The sequence below is a fragment of the Abrus precatorius genome, unplaced genomic scaffold (genome assembly GCF_003935025.1).
Source record: "Abrus precatorius isolate BTA unplaced genomic scaffold, Abrus_2018 Scaffold10, whole genome shotgun sequence".
In the NCBI taxonomy this organism is placed as follows: domain Eukaryota; kingdom Viridiplantae; phylum Streptophyta; class Magnoliopsida; order Fabales; family Fabaceae; genus Abrus; species Abrus precatorius.
In genome coordinates this window covers 19303752-19317731 of record NW_020874292.1, presented here as the reverse complement: position 1 = coordinate 19317731, position 13980 = coordinate 19303752, and the positions used below count along the sequence as shown (strand labels likewise).

General features: G+C 25.7%; 2 protein-coding genes across 2 annotated transcripts; one reads left to right on the top strand and one right to left on the bottom strand.

The window, feature by feature from the left end:
* Window positions 1-1208: 1208 nt before the first annotated feature.
* On the bottom strand, window positions 1209-4642 carry LOC113852003 (COBRA-like protein 6). The gene is made up of 6 exons (XM_027482263.1): window positions 4582-4642; window positions 4396-4475; window positions 3162-3615; window positions 2276-2429; window positions 1555-1835; window positions 1209-1480 (listed from the first exon to the last, which is right to left on the bottom strand). The coding sequence occupies exons 1-6, from the start codon at window positions 4640-4642 to the stop codon at window positions 1209-1211; spliced, it is 1302 nt and encodes a 433-aa protein (XP_027338064.1).
* Window positions 4643-13245: 8603 nt separating this feature from the next.
* Window positions 13246-13767, top strand: LOC113852001 (zinc-finger homeodomain protein 5-like). Its single transcript, XM_027482262.1, has one exon. It carries the CDS (start codon window positions 13246-13248, stop codon window positions 13765-13767), a length of 522 nt encoding a protein of 173 aa, XP_027338063.1.
* Window positions 13768-13980: the final 213 nt, after the last annotated feature.

The following is a 13980-nucleotide window of genomic DNA, read 5'->3' as shown; positions in this document are numbered from 1 at the left end:
AATTAAATAAATTTAGTTCATGTTTGTTCCATCTTAAATTACAAAAAATATCTTTAAAAAATTACCAAGAAATATAATTATTTTAAAAAAATTGAAGTTAAACTAAGTATGCATACGTCTATTTGAGCATTTGTTATTATATATATACAAAAAAAAATGTAACTGTTTGAAATCCATTGTAAGTTATTTTACTTTACGAGAATAGCAATCAAATATATAAACAGCTGAAAATAGAAAATATAATATTAAAATACATAAACTTAATAAATATATTAAAGCTAATTAATATAACATTTAATAATATTATTTAAGTTAATTATGTATTACATTTAATGAATATATATACACTTAATATATATTACAAAATTATTATAATACTTAATAATATTATTTAATTTATTTATATATTACATTTAATAAATATAACATTTAATATAAAATACAGTCAAATTTACTTATATAAAATAGCTAGAGAATATAGATAGTTATAAAATTCATACAATCATTTAATTTACATACAAGCCATGTATACATTATTTAGAATGATAGTAAGTTTTAAAAATTATAAACAATTTTTTATACTTTTAGTTTCCATTTTTTCTTAATTTTTAATTTTAAAAATTGATATAAAATTTCAAATTCAAATAAAAAAAACTCTCATATCTCTCACTATTTTTTTATTTTGTTTTGTTGACAGTAACAATTATTAATTAATAATAAAAGTAATAATTATTATTATTATTACCATTGTGACAGTAAAATACCGATTAACAATAATTGATTAGTACACACTAATACTAATAATAATAATATTCAATAAAATTAATAATAATAATAATGAATATAATTGATTAATGGTGAGAATAACAATAATAATTGTACTTATAAAAAATAATAATATTAGTAATATATGGGAGATAAAATAAAATAAAATAATATGTTGTTTTACCATTACAAGCCAAAGTTTTAAAAAATGATATAATTTCATTTTTCTTGATCATGTGTCATTTTAAAATTTATATTTAAAAGCTACAAACTTACTATCTCTCGTATCAGCCAACCAGGTCCTAAAATTTATATTTTTTTAAGAAAAATATGTACTAAAATTATACTAATGAATATTGTAAAACATAAAACTGATTGACATAAAAATTATACTAATGAATATTGTAAAACATAAAACTGATTGACATAAAAATTATGTATACTTAGAATATTGAGAGCAGTAACATTGAGAGAAAAAGTATGGGAGGGTTTGTTGTTGCAATGTGAGCTGTGTTTGGGAGGCGAGGGTACTCGTCAGGAGATGGCATGACACATTCATAGCCATTGAATGAGATCTTTCTAGGAAAAGCCCATCCTTCTTTGAAGCTGAACTCTCCTCTGTCTTTGTGTAGTAATACCTCTGTTTGCACATTCCCATTCTCCCCATGTAACATGTCATTGTAGTATTCTAGCCCCCAAAACAATCCTGTGTCATCTGAAATTTAACATTAATTTATTCAAGTAAAATTCATAGCAAATTAACATCAAAAATGACATTGATGCAGTGACTTACTGAAATTTCCATAATTGGCAGGGGTTGGTAGTTGAAACTGAAAACTTGTGTTACACTTCGCAAGTTAGGGTGTAACACCACCAAATTCCACTGGGAATAGTTTTTGACAAAGTTCAGGTTTGTGATTGTGATCTTCACCCGCCAATACTCTCTATAACTTTGTTTCACATGCCAGTGAACACGAATGGGGCACATGTGATGTGAACACCTGATCACTGGTGGTGGTGGTTCTGCTCCATTTGTTTGTGGTAGTTGTAACACCGAAGTCTTATCAGAACTGAAAATTTCACGTTAACAGGGAAACTAGAATAAGACCCCTCCTCCAATATAGCTAGCAAGTTAAGAGTCTGAAACATAATTTGGATACCATAATAATAACGATGAAATCATATAAATAGGAGATTTCACTCTCCATAAAGGAATGCTATAGGCATAATTCTGTATCCACTCCAGTATTCTATCTATCTTGTGTTGATCAAAGGAGAAAGGAGAAAGAAGAGAAATATCAAAGGTTTTCCTAATAGAACGTGAAAATTTTCTTCCCCCACCTCTAAAAAGTTCCCATCTTTTCGTAGGAATTGGTCACCCCATTTTTAAGGATTATTGGTTGAAGAATAAAGGATTACAATCTGGACTAGGCAAATAGAAAGCTATAAAAACAGAGCAGCAGCTTCCAAGCACAAAACAAAAATATTAACTCAAGGTGGGTAGAATTACTTCACACAATTCGCTCCTGGTAGCCCTTGGCAATTACAGCTGCAGGTGGGGCAAGGAACAATTGTACTGTAATAAAATGCAGACAGGGAGACACAGCATTTTGGGGCAGGTGATGCCAGAAACTGGGAAAAAATACAAGTTACATTCCATGTCTCTGCAATTTATTCACAAAAAATGTGAGAATTAAACAGAAAACTTCTGAAATATACATGAACAGCATGGAGCATTTATTTCCTTCCTATCACTGCAAAATGATATCTGAAATGGCACAAATCAAAGAGAACATATAGCACATAATTTCAACAAAACAGCAACTCCAAAGGAAACAGTCATTTGGGGGTAGTAAGCACAAAGGACTTACTTGTCAGTGGGTTAACAGTCTATTAGTCTTATACTGAGGTGAGTATTAATTTTAACCATTTTGGCAGAGACATAATCAAAGGTACGAATGAGCCTCTGCTCACTTGGTTAGTTAGCCATAAAAGTCACGTTCTTTATAGGATGCATATGTTGCACACTCTGAAACTCCAACTAGTTGATATATACATCAAAAAACTAGAAAATTTTGTAGCGATTATGTTTTGTTAGAATCAAGATCGATATTTACTTGTATATCACTTCCATAAAGAATGTTCAATGTTGAATTATATTATTCATACAGTATTTTTCTGTAACACTGTCTATGACACTATTTCTTCTTTCTATCTGTCTCCATTACATCAGTCTATCACATATTCTTTTTTCTTCCTATCTCTCTTCTCTTTAGTACAAAGATGAAGTAAAACTAGCATTTCTCAAGAATATTTGCTCTCACATAGACACAACATGCCGAAAAGGTCAAACTTTCTGATTAGAGCATCAGCATAAAAGCAAAAACACTACTCACCCAAGACTTGTTGCCATCGGTGTCCATCCTTGGTAAACTTGGTTGGTGGGACTTGAAATGGTGTCCCGCAGCTATAACCAGGAATTCCAAGAGTGAAATTTTCTGGCATGCTAAAAGCACCAGTATCACCTACTGATGCTTTCATATAATTCATCTGGAAGGTGGCACCGTGTTTGGTAACATCTTGTGTGATGGATGTAAGGACCCCTCCTTTACAGCAATTTGCAGACTGCATGTTGTAGGGGGCTCCAGCCATAAGATCAACAATAACTGGCTCCTTCTCACAACAATGGGGTTTCTGTTGTCCTCTGAATCTTGAGCAATTCCCTTGCTCCGTAGCCTCTGCTCCCAATATTGCCCATATCACCTCATCACCTTTCCAAGCCCAACCTAGTTTCCAACCAGGCTCCTCAACATGGCGAAATAGTTGGAAGTTGTATATTGATACCGTCACCTACAATGTAAAGGATAAACCATACATCATAGTTTTTGCCATGGCATTCTATAATGCATACATCATCATCTATTAATAGCTACTCTGAACAAAAAGGAAATCAAATTGTGGGCTATCTTAACTAAAAAGGTAGAATAAACAAACGCACCAAGAGACCTGCACCAAAACGCAATGTTCACTGGGCACCAAAGAACACCAAGAGTGAACCAAAATGCACAAAACGCACAAAAAAACACCAAAGTATAGACATCGAGTGGTGCACCGCAACGCACAAGCATGAAAACTGAGAGAAGAAATCAAATGACTGCAGCCTAAACGTGAAGCTTGTTTAACGTTCCGTAAATGGGACCACCAACCCACAGGAACCTTGTACCAACAGAGTGAATTACTAGAATGCCCTCCCTTACTGCCACAAACATTATTTTTGATGAGGTGGCGTGAGGTAATTGGAGGTAACCTGAGCGAGATCTAGGCTAGTACTGTGAAAGAGTGCAGAGTGCAGTGTTGAGAACTTGAGCTCGGCAGTACCTGAACATGACCCTAACAAACAAAGCCAGACAAGACAACAAGTATGCACCCTTCCATCTTCTTCTTTTCCTAAGACTACCGAAAATCAGCAGACATTCTGATTTTTTTAATTATTTATCTCCCTCGTCACTTTCATACTTTCCCAGACAGTGACGGTGACCCCCCAAATATTCCAACTCAGAACAGAAGTTATTAAAATTTACATAAATAAATTAAAAAATAATTAAGCAATCGAAATGAAAAAATGCTTACATCGATTGAATCCCCATTGTCAGACAAGAAATCCCATGTAATGGTGATGTTGCCAAAAGGATCCAACGAATCGTATGCATCTGCATTCCCAGTCAGATTCCACCCATAAATAAACAGAAAGAGGACGATGAAGAAGAAGAGTTGTGTTGTTATTCATTAAAAAAAATATCACTTTGAGGTGCTTACAAGAGGGTCGTGACATGGAGACGATAACGGAGAAGAATATCAAAATCAAAAAGTTACCCATTAATGAGAAAAATGGGTTCATACAAAAAGGTGGAGATATTCTATCCTTCTTCACAAACAAATGAAACCAGTTGTTTAATTCAATTCAGTGCTAAGTGTTTTCAGTCTTGGACTGTAGATGTACAGCAAAGGAGAAGAAATGCGAACAGACTACCAAAGGCTCAACGCCATTTGTAGTAATGAGATTGCATGTGCATTTTCTCTCTCTACCTGAACAATTAATTAATTAATATAAATAAAAAGGAATTAAGGCTGCATTTAATGGGCTGGGCATATATAAGATGCTTAGGTAACTCAAGATTTTAATTTTTTGCTTTTTGGTTCACCATTTCTCACTTCATTGCTTGTTTTTAAACTATTATTTTCCAGTGTTAAAGTTTTTACTTTCTCATATAACTCCTCAGTTAATCTTCGGTTTTGTTTATTAATTATTAACTATCATTTTAAATATCATGAATTATCTTATATGGTCTTTTTTATCTATCAAGTATCTTTTGTTTAATACTTTTAAATACTCCTACCATGAATTTCCTGTCTAGTTTCTCGTTCTTAAAAGATATATACATAAACACTTCAATAAATAAAGCTCAAAAAGTTAATTGAAGAATTGTATAGAAAGGAAATTTTTTACTTATATTTTAACAAATAAATAACCTGTCATATTTTTAAAAGATTATTAATCTCAATCTTTAAGTTGAAAATAAAACATGGTAATTTTTGTTAAAATAATATATTTTATTGAAATTTGTAAAAATAATAATAAATATTATTTTTTAATAAAAATTTACTATTTATATATTCTTAAGATCAATCATAAATCCAACTTCAACCTTAGAGATAAATTTAGATATACAAAAATGATAATTTATTATCTAAATGATAGATATTAAAATCATAAAAATATTTAATACGTACTTTTTATAGTAATTTAAAGTATTTAATGAGGTGTATCTAATGTTAAAAAAATACTAGTCTTTGAGAATATATTAAAAAAATATTTTTTATAAAAATTATATTGTTATATCTCAAATATAATATATATTTTTTAAATAAAAATTATTATTTTGAATCCTTAAATTCAATCATAAAACTTAAAATTAACAAAATTGTTGTTATAATTGCAACAGAAATGTTGACGACGATGACAATAATAATAATTGTATATAAAATAAATAAAGGTAAAAAAATTATTGTTTTGAATCTTAAATTCAATCATAAAAGTTAAAACTAACAAAATTATTTTTATAATTACAACAGAAATGTTGACAACGATAAATATAATAATAATAGTAATAATATTTTTATATAAAATAAATAAAGGTAATGTTAAATTTTTGTACTTTAAATATTTTTGCCTTAACAAAAACCAATAGAAAAAAATAATCAAGATTAAAGAAATTATGAACTTGTAATTTAATTCATAAACATTTTCAAATTATAGAAGAATTAGTTATAATACTTATTTGTTGCATGGATATATTTTATTTTCAAAAATAATTTAAATATTTAAAAAAAGTTAAATAAAATTGTTGTATACTACAAAAATAAAATATACAAAAAATCATTTATCATATATTACTTAATATTTCTCTTGACTTTCTCTCTCATTGACTTCTATTAGGGTTTTGCATTTTGACCCTAAATCTGTTGTAAGAGTGAACTTGTTGTAATTTTGAGAGAAGAGCAACGGGCAACACATTTCTGGACTTGAGGAATTTTGACAGAACTTAAATCCATTAGTTTGGTGCAAATAAAAAATTAGGGTTCGTGAAAGGGTTTTTGCTTCATATGTGTTAGTATGCATAGATAGGAGAAAAACAAGTTTCTTAGTATAAACAAATTGAAGTTGAGATTGTGCAATGGTATGGAAGAATCAAAGTGTGACTCTATGAAAGACGAAGACTTGAAAGTGAAAAGTACAAAGAAAGTCAAAATTGATGACATTGAGATTGTTGTATACAAAAAAATTAGATGGAGATTATTTCAAGAGTTGATAATACGTTAAATCAAGTGACTTTTAACCATTATTGTGTCATGTAATTAAGTTCATACAAGAATTTTGTTAATGGAGTTATGGAAGAATAAATATCTTTATTGGATTAAATGATAATTTTAAAGATTTTGATGATGCATGTTGGTACATAAATTTTATTTTATATTGAATTAATTTGGATCACTTTTATTTTTTTAGTATTGAGTTAAACTTTAATTCAATTATTTTAATTTGAGTTATAACTTTAACTCTAAATCTCATTTTAATGTGATTCTTTCTTTGTAAGAAAGTTAAGAGATGGACCTACAAATCTAATGAAAAAATCATAGGTTGTTCAGAGTCAGAATTAAGTTAAAATCAAAAGCGAAAGGAGAAAAATGAAAATTTTGATTTGATTATAGTATCTTTCAAATTTTAAATTTAATGCAATTTTTTTTTTATTAAGATTACTTATCATTAGATTTTTTAATGATTTGATTATTTTTTGTTTTTAAATTTTGAACCTATTAAAAAGGAAGAGAGGAGGAAAAACACACATAGATTTAGTTCCCTTTTTCTTTTACATTATTCTTTCCTATTCTTCAACTTTAAATTTTTGTGTGCTTCCACCTACGGAGGAGTAATTTTTATTATCTAATTTAAGAATTAAGGAAACACAACATTTTTAAAAATTAGTTCTCAACATTTGTTTTCAATTCGAGTTTTATCATTTTCTCTCTAACTTATTTAATTTCATGAACTAAAAGTATTTATTATAATTATAATTGAGAATTAATTGATTCACCATTATTCATTGAAGTGTGTGAATTAATTTTAGGAAATTAAAATTAATTAAGTAGTACAAAAAATTAATACATTTTAATTAAATTTTAGAAGTTTCTAAATTTTGATTGATTTTGTATTAATCAAATGCATAAAGATTTTTGTGTGATTACTTAGTTTGGATTGAAGTTTTATTTAAATTCAAGTTTTAATCATCAAATTAAAATATTATTACTTTTGAGTTTAATAATTGAGTGTTGTTATTTTTCTCTCTATTCTTGAATTAGATGTTTAATTTTTTGATTAATTCTTCATGTTTTAGATTTTGTTTTATTCATTTTATTAAATTTCTCCATCCTAAACTCAAATTGATAAATTATCTTCATGATCATTGAGAGACAACTATAATTGCTTGCTCTATGCTACAATAATTAAGTTTTTAATATTTTGACCTGCACATAATCGTGGAACATTTGTATTTTGTGTCCTAAGTGTCAATACAGAGGACTTGAATTTTGGTACTCATCTTAAAAATCAAGTTTAATAGTCAAATTATTTAAAAAAATATTTGAGTCTGAAATACATAAAATTTAAATTTCAAAATCTATGAGAGGTATTCGCAGATTTTAACTAAAAGTATTCAACCAACAGGCAAATATACCCATCGACTATAGTAAAAGAAAGCATTTGAGACCTTATTATCATTCCATACAAATTATATTACAAACACTTATTATTATTGTTCCTCAGACGTTAAGGCTAAGGCTATGTTTGGTAAATATAGCTTGTAACTTATTTACAAGTTTATAGCTTATTAACTTGGTCTATAAACTAGTAAAACTATATAATAAATATAAAATGAAAGAAGTTTGTAACTTTTGAAGGCTAGCTTTGAAAAAACTATTCAAAGAAACTTTTAAATTTTAAATGTTAATTATCAATATTTTTATTACATTCTTACCTTTTATCTATTTGAAAAGATAACTTACCATTCACATAATTAAAATTTAATATATTAATCTTAATATTAATTTATTTTCTTAAATTAATTAGATGAATAAATTATTTGAATCGATTAATGTAATCTTTGTTGATATAACATGGTAAAATTAGTATTTTTAAAAAGTAAATTTAAGTTATTATTTAAATTAATAATATCATTTTTATTAATAAAATATATTAAAATAAGTTATATTTAATTTTAATATTATATAAATATAATATTTTATGTCCTTTTGAGTCATTTAACATAAATTAGTCAGATGTATAGCTAGTTCGTCAAACAATTTAATTTCATAAGCTAATTATACTCTTATAAACTTTTATCTATAAGTTTACAACTTTTAGTTAGCTTTACAGCTAGAAACTACAGACTAATAGCTTTGAGCTTGTTTTATCAACATAGCTAAACAAATTCAAAAGTTAGGAATGGTTAGAAAAATTAAATTTTGGAATTGAAAAACAATCAAAAAATAAAAAATCACAAAGTTGATTTAATATAAAAAAAGATTTGGACTTTAATTTTTTCTTTAATTACTTATATATATTTCCCCCACTTAATTTATTTCAATTATTTTGGGCTTCCACGTGACATATAACGACATTTACTTTAATAATATTTTATTATTTAAAATTATTATTTACAAATAAATTTTTTAATATATTTTTAATATTTACAAAAAAAGTCATCTATCCTATTCTTTCTCCTTCCCATAACTTCTCTCCCTCCCCTTGCACACACTTTCCTCCAACTCCAATCTCAAACCTCTCCCATAACTCCACCTCTACACTCACAAAAATATAATTTAAAGAACACAATTAAATACGGGATATCAATAAATAATCACTTTAATAAAAAATGTGTTTATATATATATATATATATATATATATATAATATTTTGTCATTAATGTGTTAATATTAAATTCATATAATTTGTAACAAATTATGACTTTAAAATTAATAAAATATAATACTGATAATGTAAAAAAATATGATATCATTCAATTATAAATTATTAATAAATATCATTAATTTCTATAATAATTAATGTAAAACTTATATTCATAACGTATTAAATCAATTAATTGGGTCATGAAATTATACTATTAATATAATAAAATTAAACTGAAAAAACATATTTAAATTATAAATTCTCTAATTTAACTTGGCGGTTGATGGATACAGCAGATTTATAAAGCACAATATTGTTTAGTATAACGAATGAGAAAATTCTAATCAATATTAAATTAAAATTTCTTTTTATATTTATTTAATATGATAAAATATTTACTATTAATAATTATAATATTGACTTGTTAAAAAAATAATAAAATTTCAAATAATTATAAAATATATTTTAATTATTTATAAAAACTAATTTAATAATACTTGGGCATATACTATGCACAAAAATTACTATGTCTTTTACAAACAAGATAAGAGCCATGTAAGAAAATGCAAGTCTTCACTTCCTAGGACAATTCATTCCGAAGAAGAGAAATCATTAAATAAAAATTTTATTTAATTTTCATTTTGTTACTCTGTTAATTAAATAGAATTTAAAAAATATTTAAAATCCTATTTTTAAGTATATGTGATTTTTAATAATTTTTTAATTTTAGAATTGTATATATAATATAACTGTGTAAAACAAAGACATTGTTTTTGGGTATTAATTACCTGTCTATGTTAATTATTAACAAGATAAAATCATTAAATAAAAATTTTATTTAATTTTCATTTTGTAACATTATTACTTAAACATTTAAAAAATCATTTAACGAGTCTTAGTTTTAGTAAACTTGACTTTTAATATGTTTTGAATTGTAGATTTTTATGTATGGCTATATATTATTAAATTTAATAAAATAATATTCTGAATAATTTATAAAATATTATTTATTTATTTATTTTAATAATATATTATATATTAAAATAAAATGAAACACTAATTTATTTTAAATTGTGTGAAATTTGGTAGTTAAGAATATATATTTTGAACTAAGTGTTAATCTTGATCTTTTAAAAGGTAAAATGATATTATATTATACGATTTATACATACTTATGTATATGACCAATATTAGTTGAGTACTTTGCCTTCTTAATTGAGAAACCTGCAGTCATATATTATATATAATTTGGGTGAATAAATTTGAACTCTACACTTTCATTACGTACGAACCTCACAATTTATTAAAATTCCATATTGAAACATAATTAATTTTTATATGAGAAAAAGGAATGCAATTACACCACCCAGATATTATCTGCCTTGATGCAAGAATCATTACAATTAAATTAATATTAACTTAAATTTAAATAGCTAGATAGAAACAAAATTTTCTTTCAAAAGCATAAATATAAAAAAACAAAATTTATTTATTAATAAATTCCAATAAGTGCTCTTAAAATATTTATCAATACGACAAAACTAATTATTTTATGAATAATTAAGTTTTTAGAATTTATAAAAATTATGTGAGTTTTAATAATTATTATTTATAATAATATATTATATATTAAAATTAATATAAATATAAATTTTCTTTCAAAATTATGTAAAAATTGGTAGGTGAGAATACATATTTTAAAATAAGTGTTGATCTAGAAAAGTTAAAATTAATTTAATATTATATGATTTATACATATTTATGTATATGAGTTGAGTAATCTGCATTTTAAACTCATTTATATAATTTGGTGAATAAAATTAAGATTTTTGTTAATTTCAGTTTTGAGAGCAGGATTTAAACATCTATAAATAGAATTTTTTTTTTATAAAAAATACATTTATTGTATTAAATTATAAAAATATAATCAATATTTTTTAATAAAATTTTACTATTATTAGTTATTTATTCAGAACTCTTCTTAAATTAATAAAACTCTAAAATTAAACTCTACACTTTCATTATTATGAACGTCACCATTTATTAAAACTCCCTGTTGGAACATAATTAATTCTTAATATAAAAAAGGAATGCAATTACACCGCCAAGATATTATCTACATTGATGCAAGAATCATTACAATCAAACTAGTATTATCTTAAATTTTAAATTGTTAAAACCAAAATTATCTTTCAAAAGTACAAATATAACAAAATAATTTATTAATTAATAAATACCAGTAAGTTCTCTTAAAATATTAATCAATACAACTAATTAAATAAATTATTTTATGATTAATTAAAAAAATTTAAATTTATAAAATTATGTAATATTTATTTTTTATTTAATGAGTTTCATATAAAGTTTCCATTGCTCAAAAAATTATAATCAATAATTTAAAATATATTAAAAATTATGGTACCAACTCTCATCCTCAAGTTATATATCAAAGCCCTATATTGTCATATGATTCCTGTAAAATTGACTATCAAGAGAGTTAATCTTATTATAATATAAAAATAAACTATTATTAATTTGAGCAAAGACATTTCTTATAAACAATGTGATTTAAACAAAAATTAATTAAATATCAAATTTTACTAAACTAATAAAAAAAAATTACAACCAAAAATAAATAAATTCGAATTCAAACGTGACTTTCAACTACCCATTAATTAATTGAGTTATAATTCCAGGAAGAATGAATTTAAAATATAAAGTTTTAGTTGATTTGACAATTACTTATAAATATTTAAGTTTTACCTAATTTTACTAAAAAATGTAAATAGTCTTATTAGTATATATAAAAAAATCTCATCAACCATTTGTGAATTAAATGAATCAATTTATGTAGTGCTGTAAAGATTTAAAATTAAATATAATAACTTCTTCCTAAGAAAACATAATACTATAATTGAATGAAAAAAACAAACTACATTAGATATCAATTAATGGCCACTTTAATAAAAAAAATATTAAAATAAATCTTTCATTAATGTGTTAATATTAAATTAATATCATTTGTAACATATTATGACTTTTAAAATAAATAATAATTTAAAAGATTGATAATGTAAATGTTTTTATAATCTCATTCAATTAAATCATTAATTTATATAATAATTAATATACAAATTATATCAACTATGCATTTAATTAATTAATTAATTAATTAATTAGTTAGTTAACCATTCGTGTAGTATATAAGTATTTTTTAAAACAAATAAAAATATAATATATAATAAAATTTTACAATTTAAATATTTGTTTATATATTATTTAAAATTTATTATTTTTATATTTAAAAATTATATTACTCATAAAATAAGTAATATAATTAAATATTTATTTATTTTGTTTTTTTTATAAAATTTTATAACATATATTTGATAAGAATTTTTTAAATAAATTTTAAATTAATTAATCTTAAATTTTATCAGGATTGTAAATGTCAAAGTTGGACATATAAGATCAATTAATTTTGACTTTACATATATTAAGACTTTATTAACATAAAAAATCAAACTTAAACGTTTATATTATTTAATAACTTTGCAAGTTAATTAAAAATATGATATATATATATATATATATATATATATATAAAATATAATTTGGGTGAATAAATTAAACTCTACACTTCCTTATCAACATCAAAATTAATTTAAACTCCTCATTGAAACATAATTAATTCTTACATAAACACCCAATATTATCTGCCTTGATGCAAGAATTAGCGTTTCAAGAATCATTAAAAATTTCATTTGGCGTAGAAGACAAGTTTTAGGATCCAGAGGAAACCTGTGATGGCATACATCAAAAACTCATTCCAAGTGGCCACCCTCATCTCTCTTTACCCTTCTTTTTAAGGGCCTCTCCCCAATGCAAATGCACACACATTCATCTACCTAATACCTGCATCCTGTCCTTTTCACATCTCAAATCTCAGAAAGCCATGTCTGGTATCAACGTCAACCTTCCAGCAAGAGCTTTTGCTTTTGAGCAAAGCGTGGTGTACAAGGAGTGCAAGCACAACCATGCAGCGTCACTGGGCCGAGTTTCCTATGATGGATGCCATGAGTTCCTCCAAGGGTGCGATGAGAACAATCCCATGCTTTGTGCTGCTTGCGGGTGTCACCGCAGCTTTCACCGCAAACTCACCGTTTACAATCCCATAGCCCAAACTCAAATGGATAACGTTGTGAATGCAACGAGTCCATCACTTGCAGGTCGCGTTGATACCCCCGAAGTGCAGAAGATGAAGCCAAAGAGGAAGAAGAGAACGATGTTCACGCCGGAGCAAAGGAACCGGATGATGAGGTTTGCAGAGAGGTTGGAGTGGAGACCTCAAAGGAATAACAATGACGAAATTCAACGTTTCTGCTTAGAGATGGGAATCAGCCGCAGAATGTTTCTGGTGTGGCTCAGCAACAATCGTCGCCGAGCTACGCAAAATTCTACAACATCAGTGAATTGATCAAACAAGTTAACAAGATTAAATCGGCCTTGAGTTGGCGTTTAAGCGTTTTTCTTAGGCTAGTGTGAGTGAGGAAATGCATTTCTGTTTAGGATTTAGGGTTTCTTAGTCTTGTTTTTGTTTTTGCCCATGTTTGTTAGTGTCTTTTAGCTTAATTCTCTTTGTAACTGAAGTGCTTTGGCCTTTAGTCCTAGTACCTTGATTTTATGAATA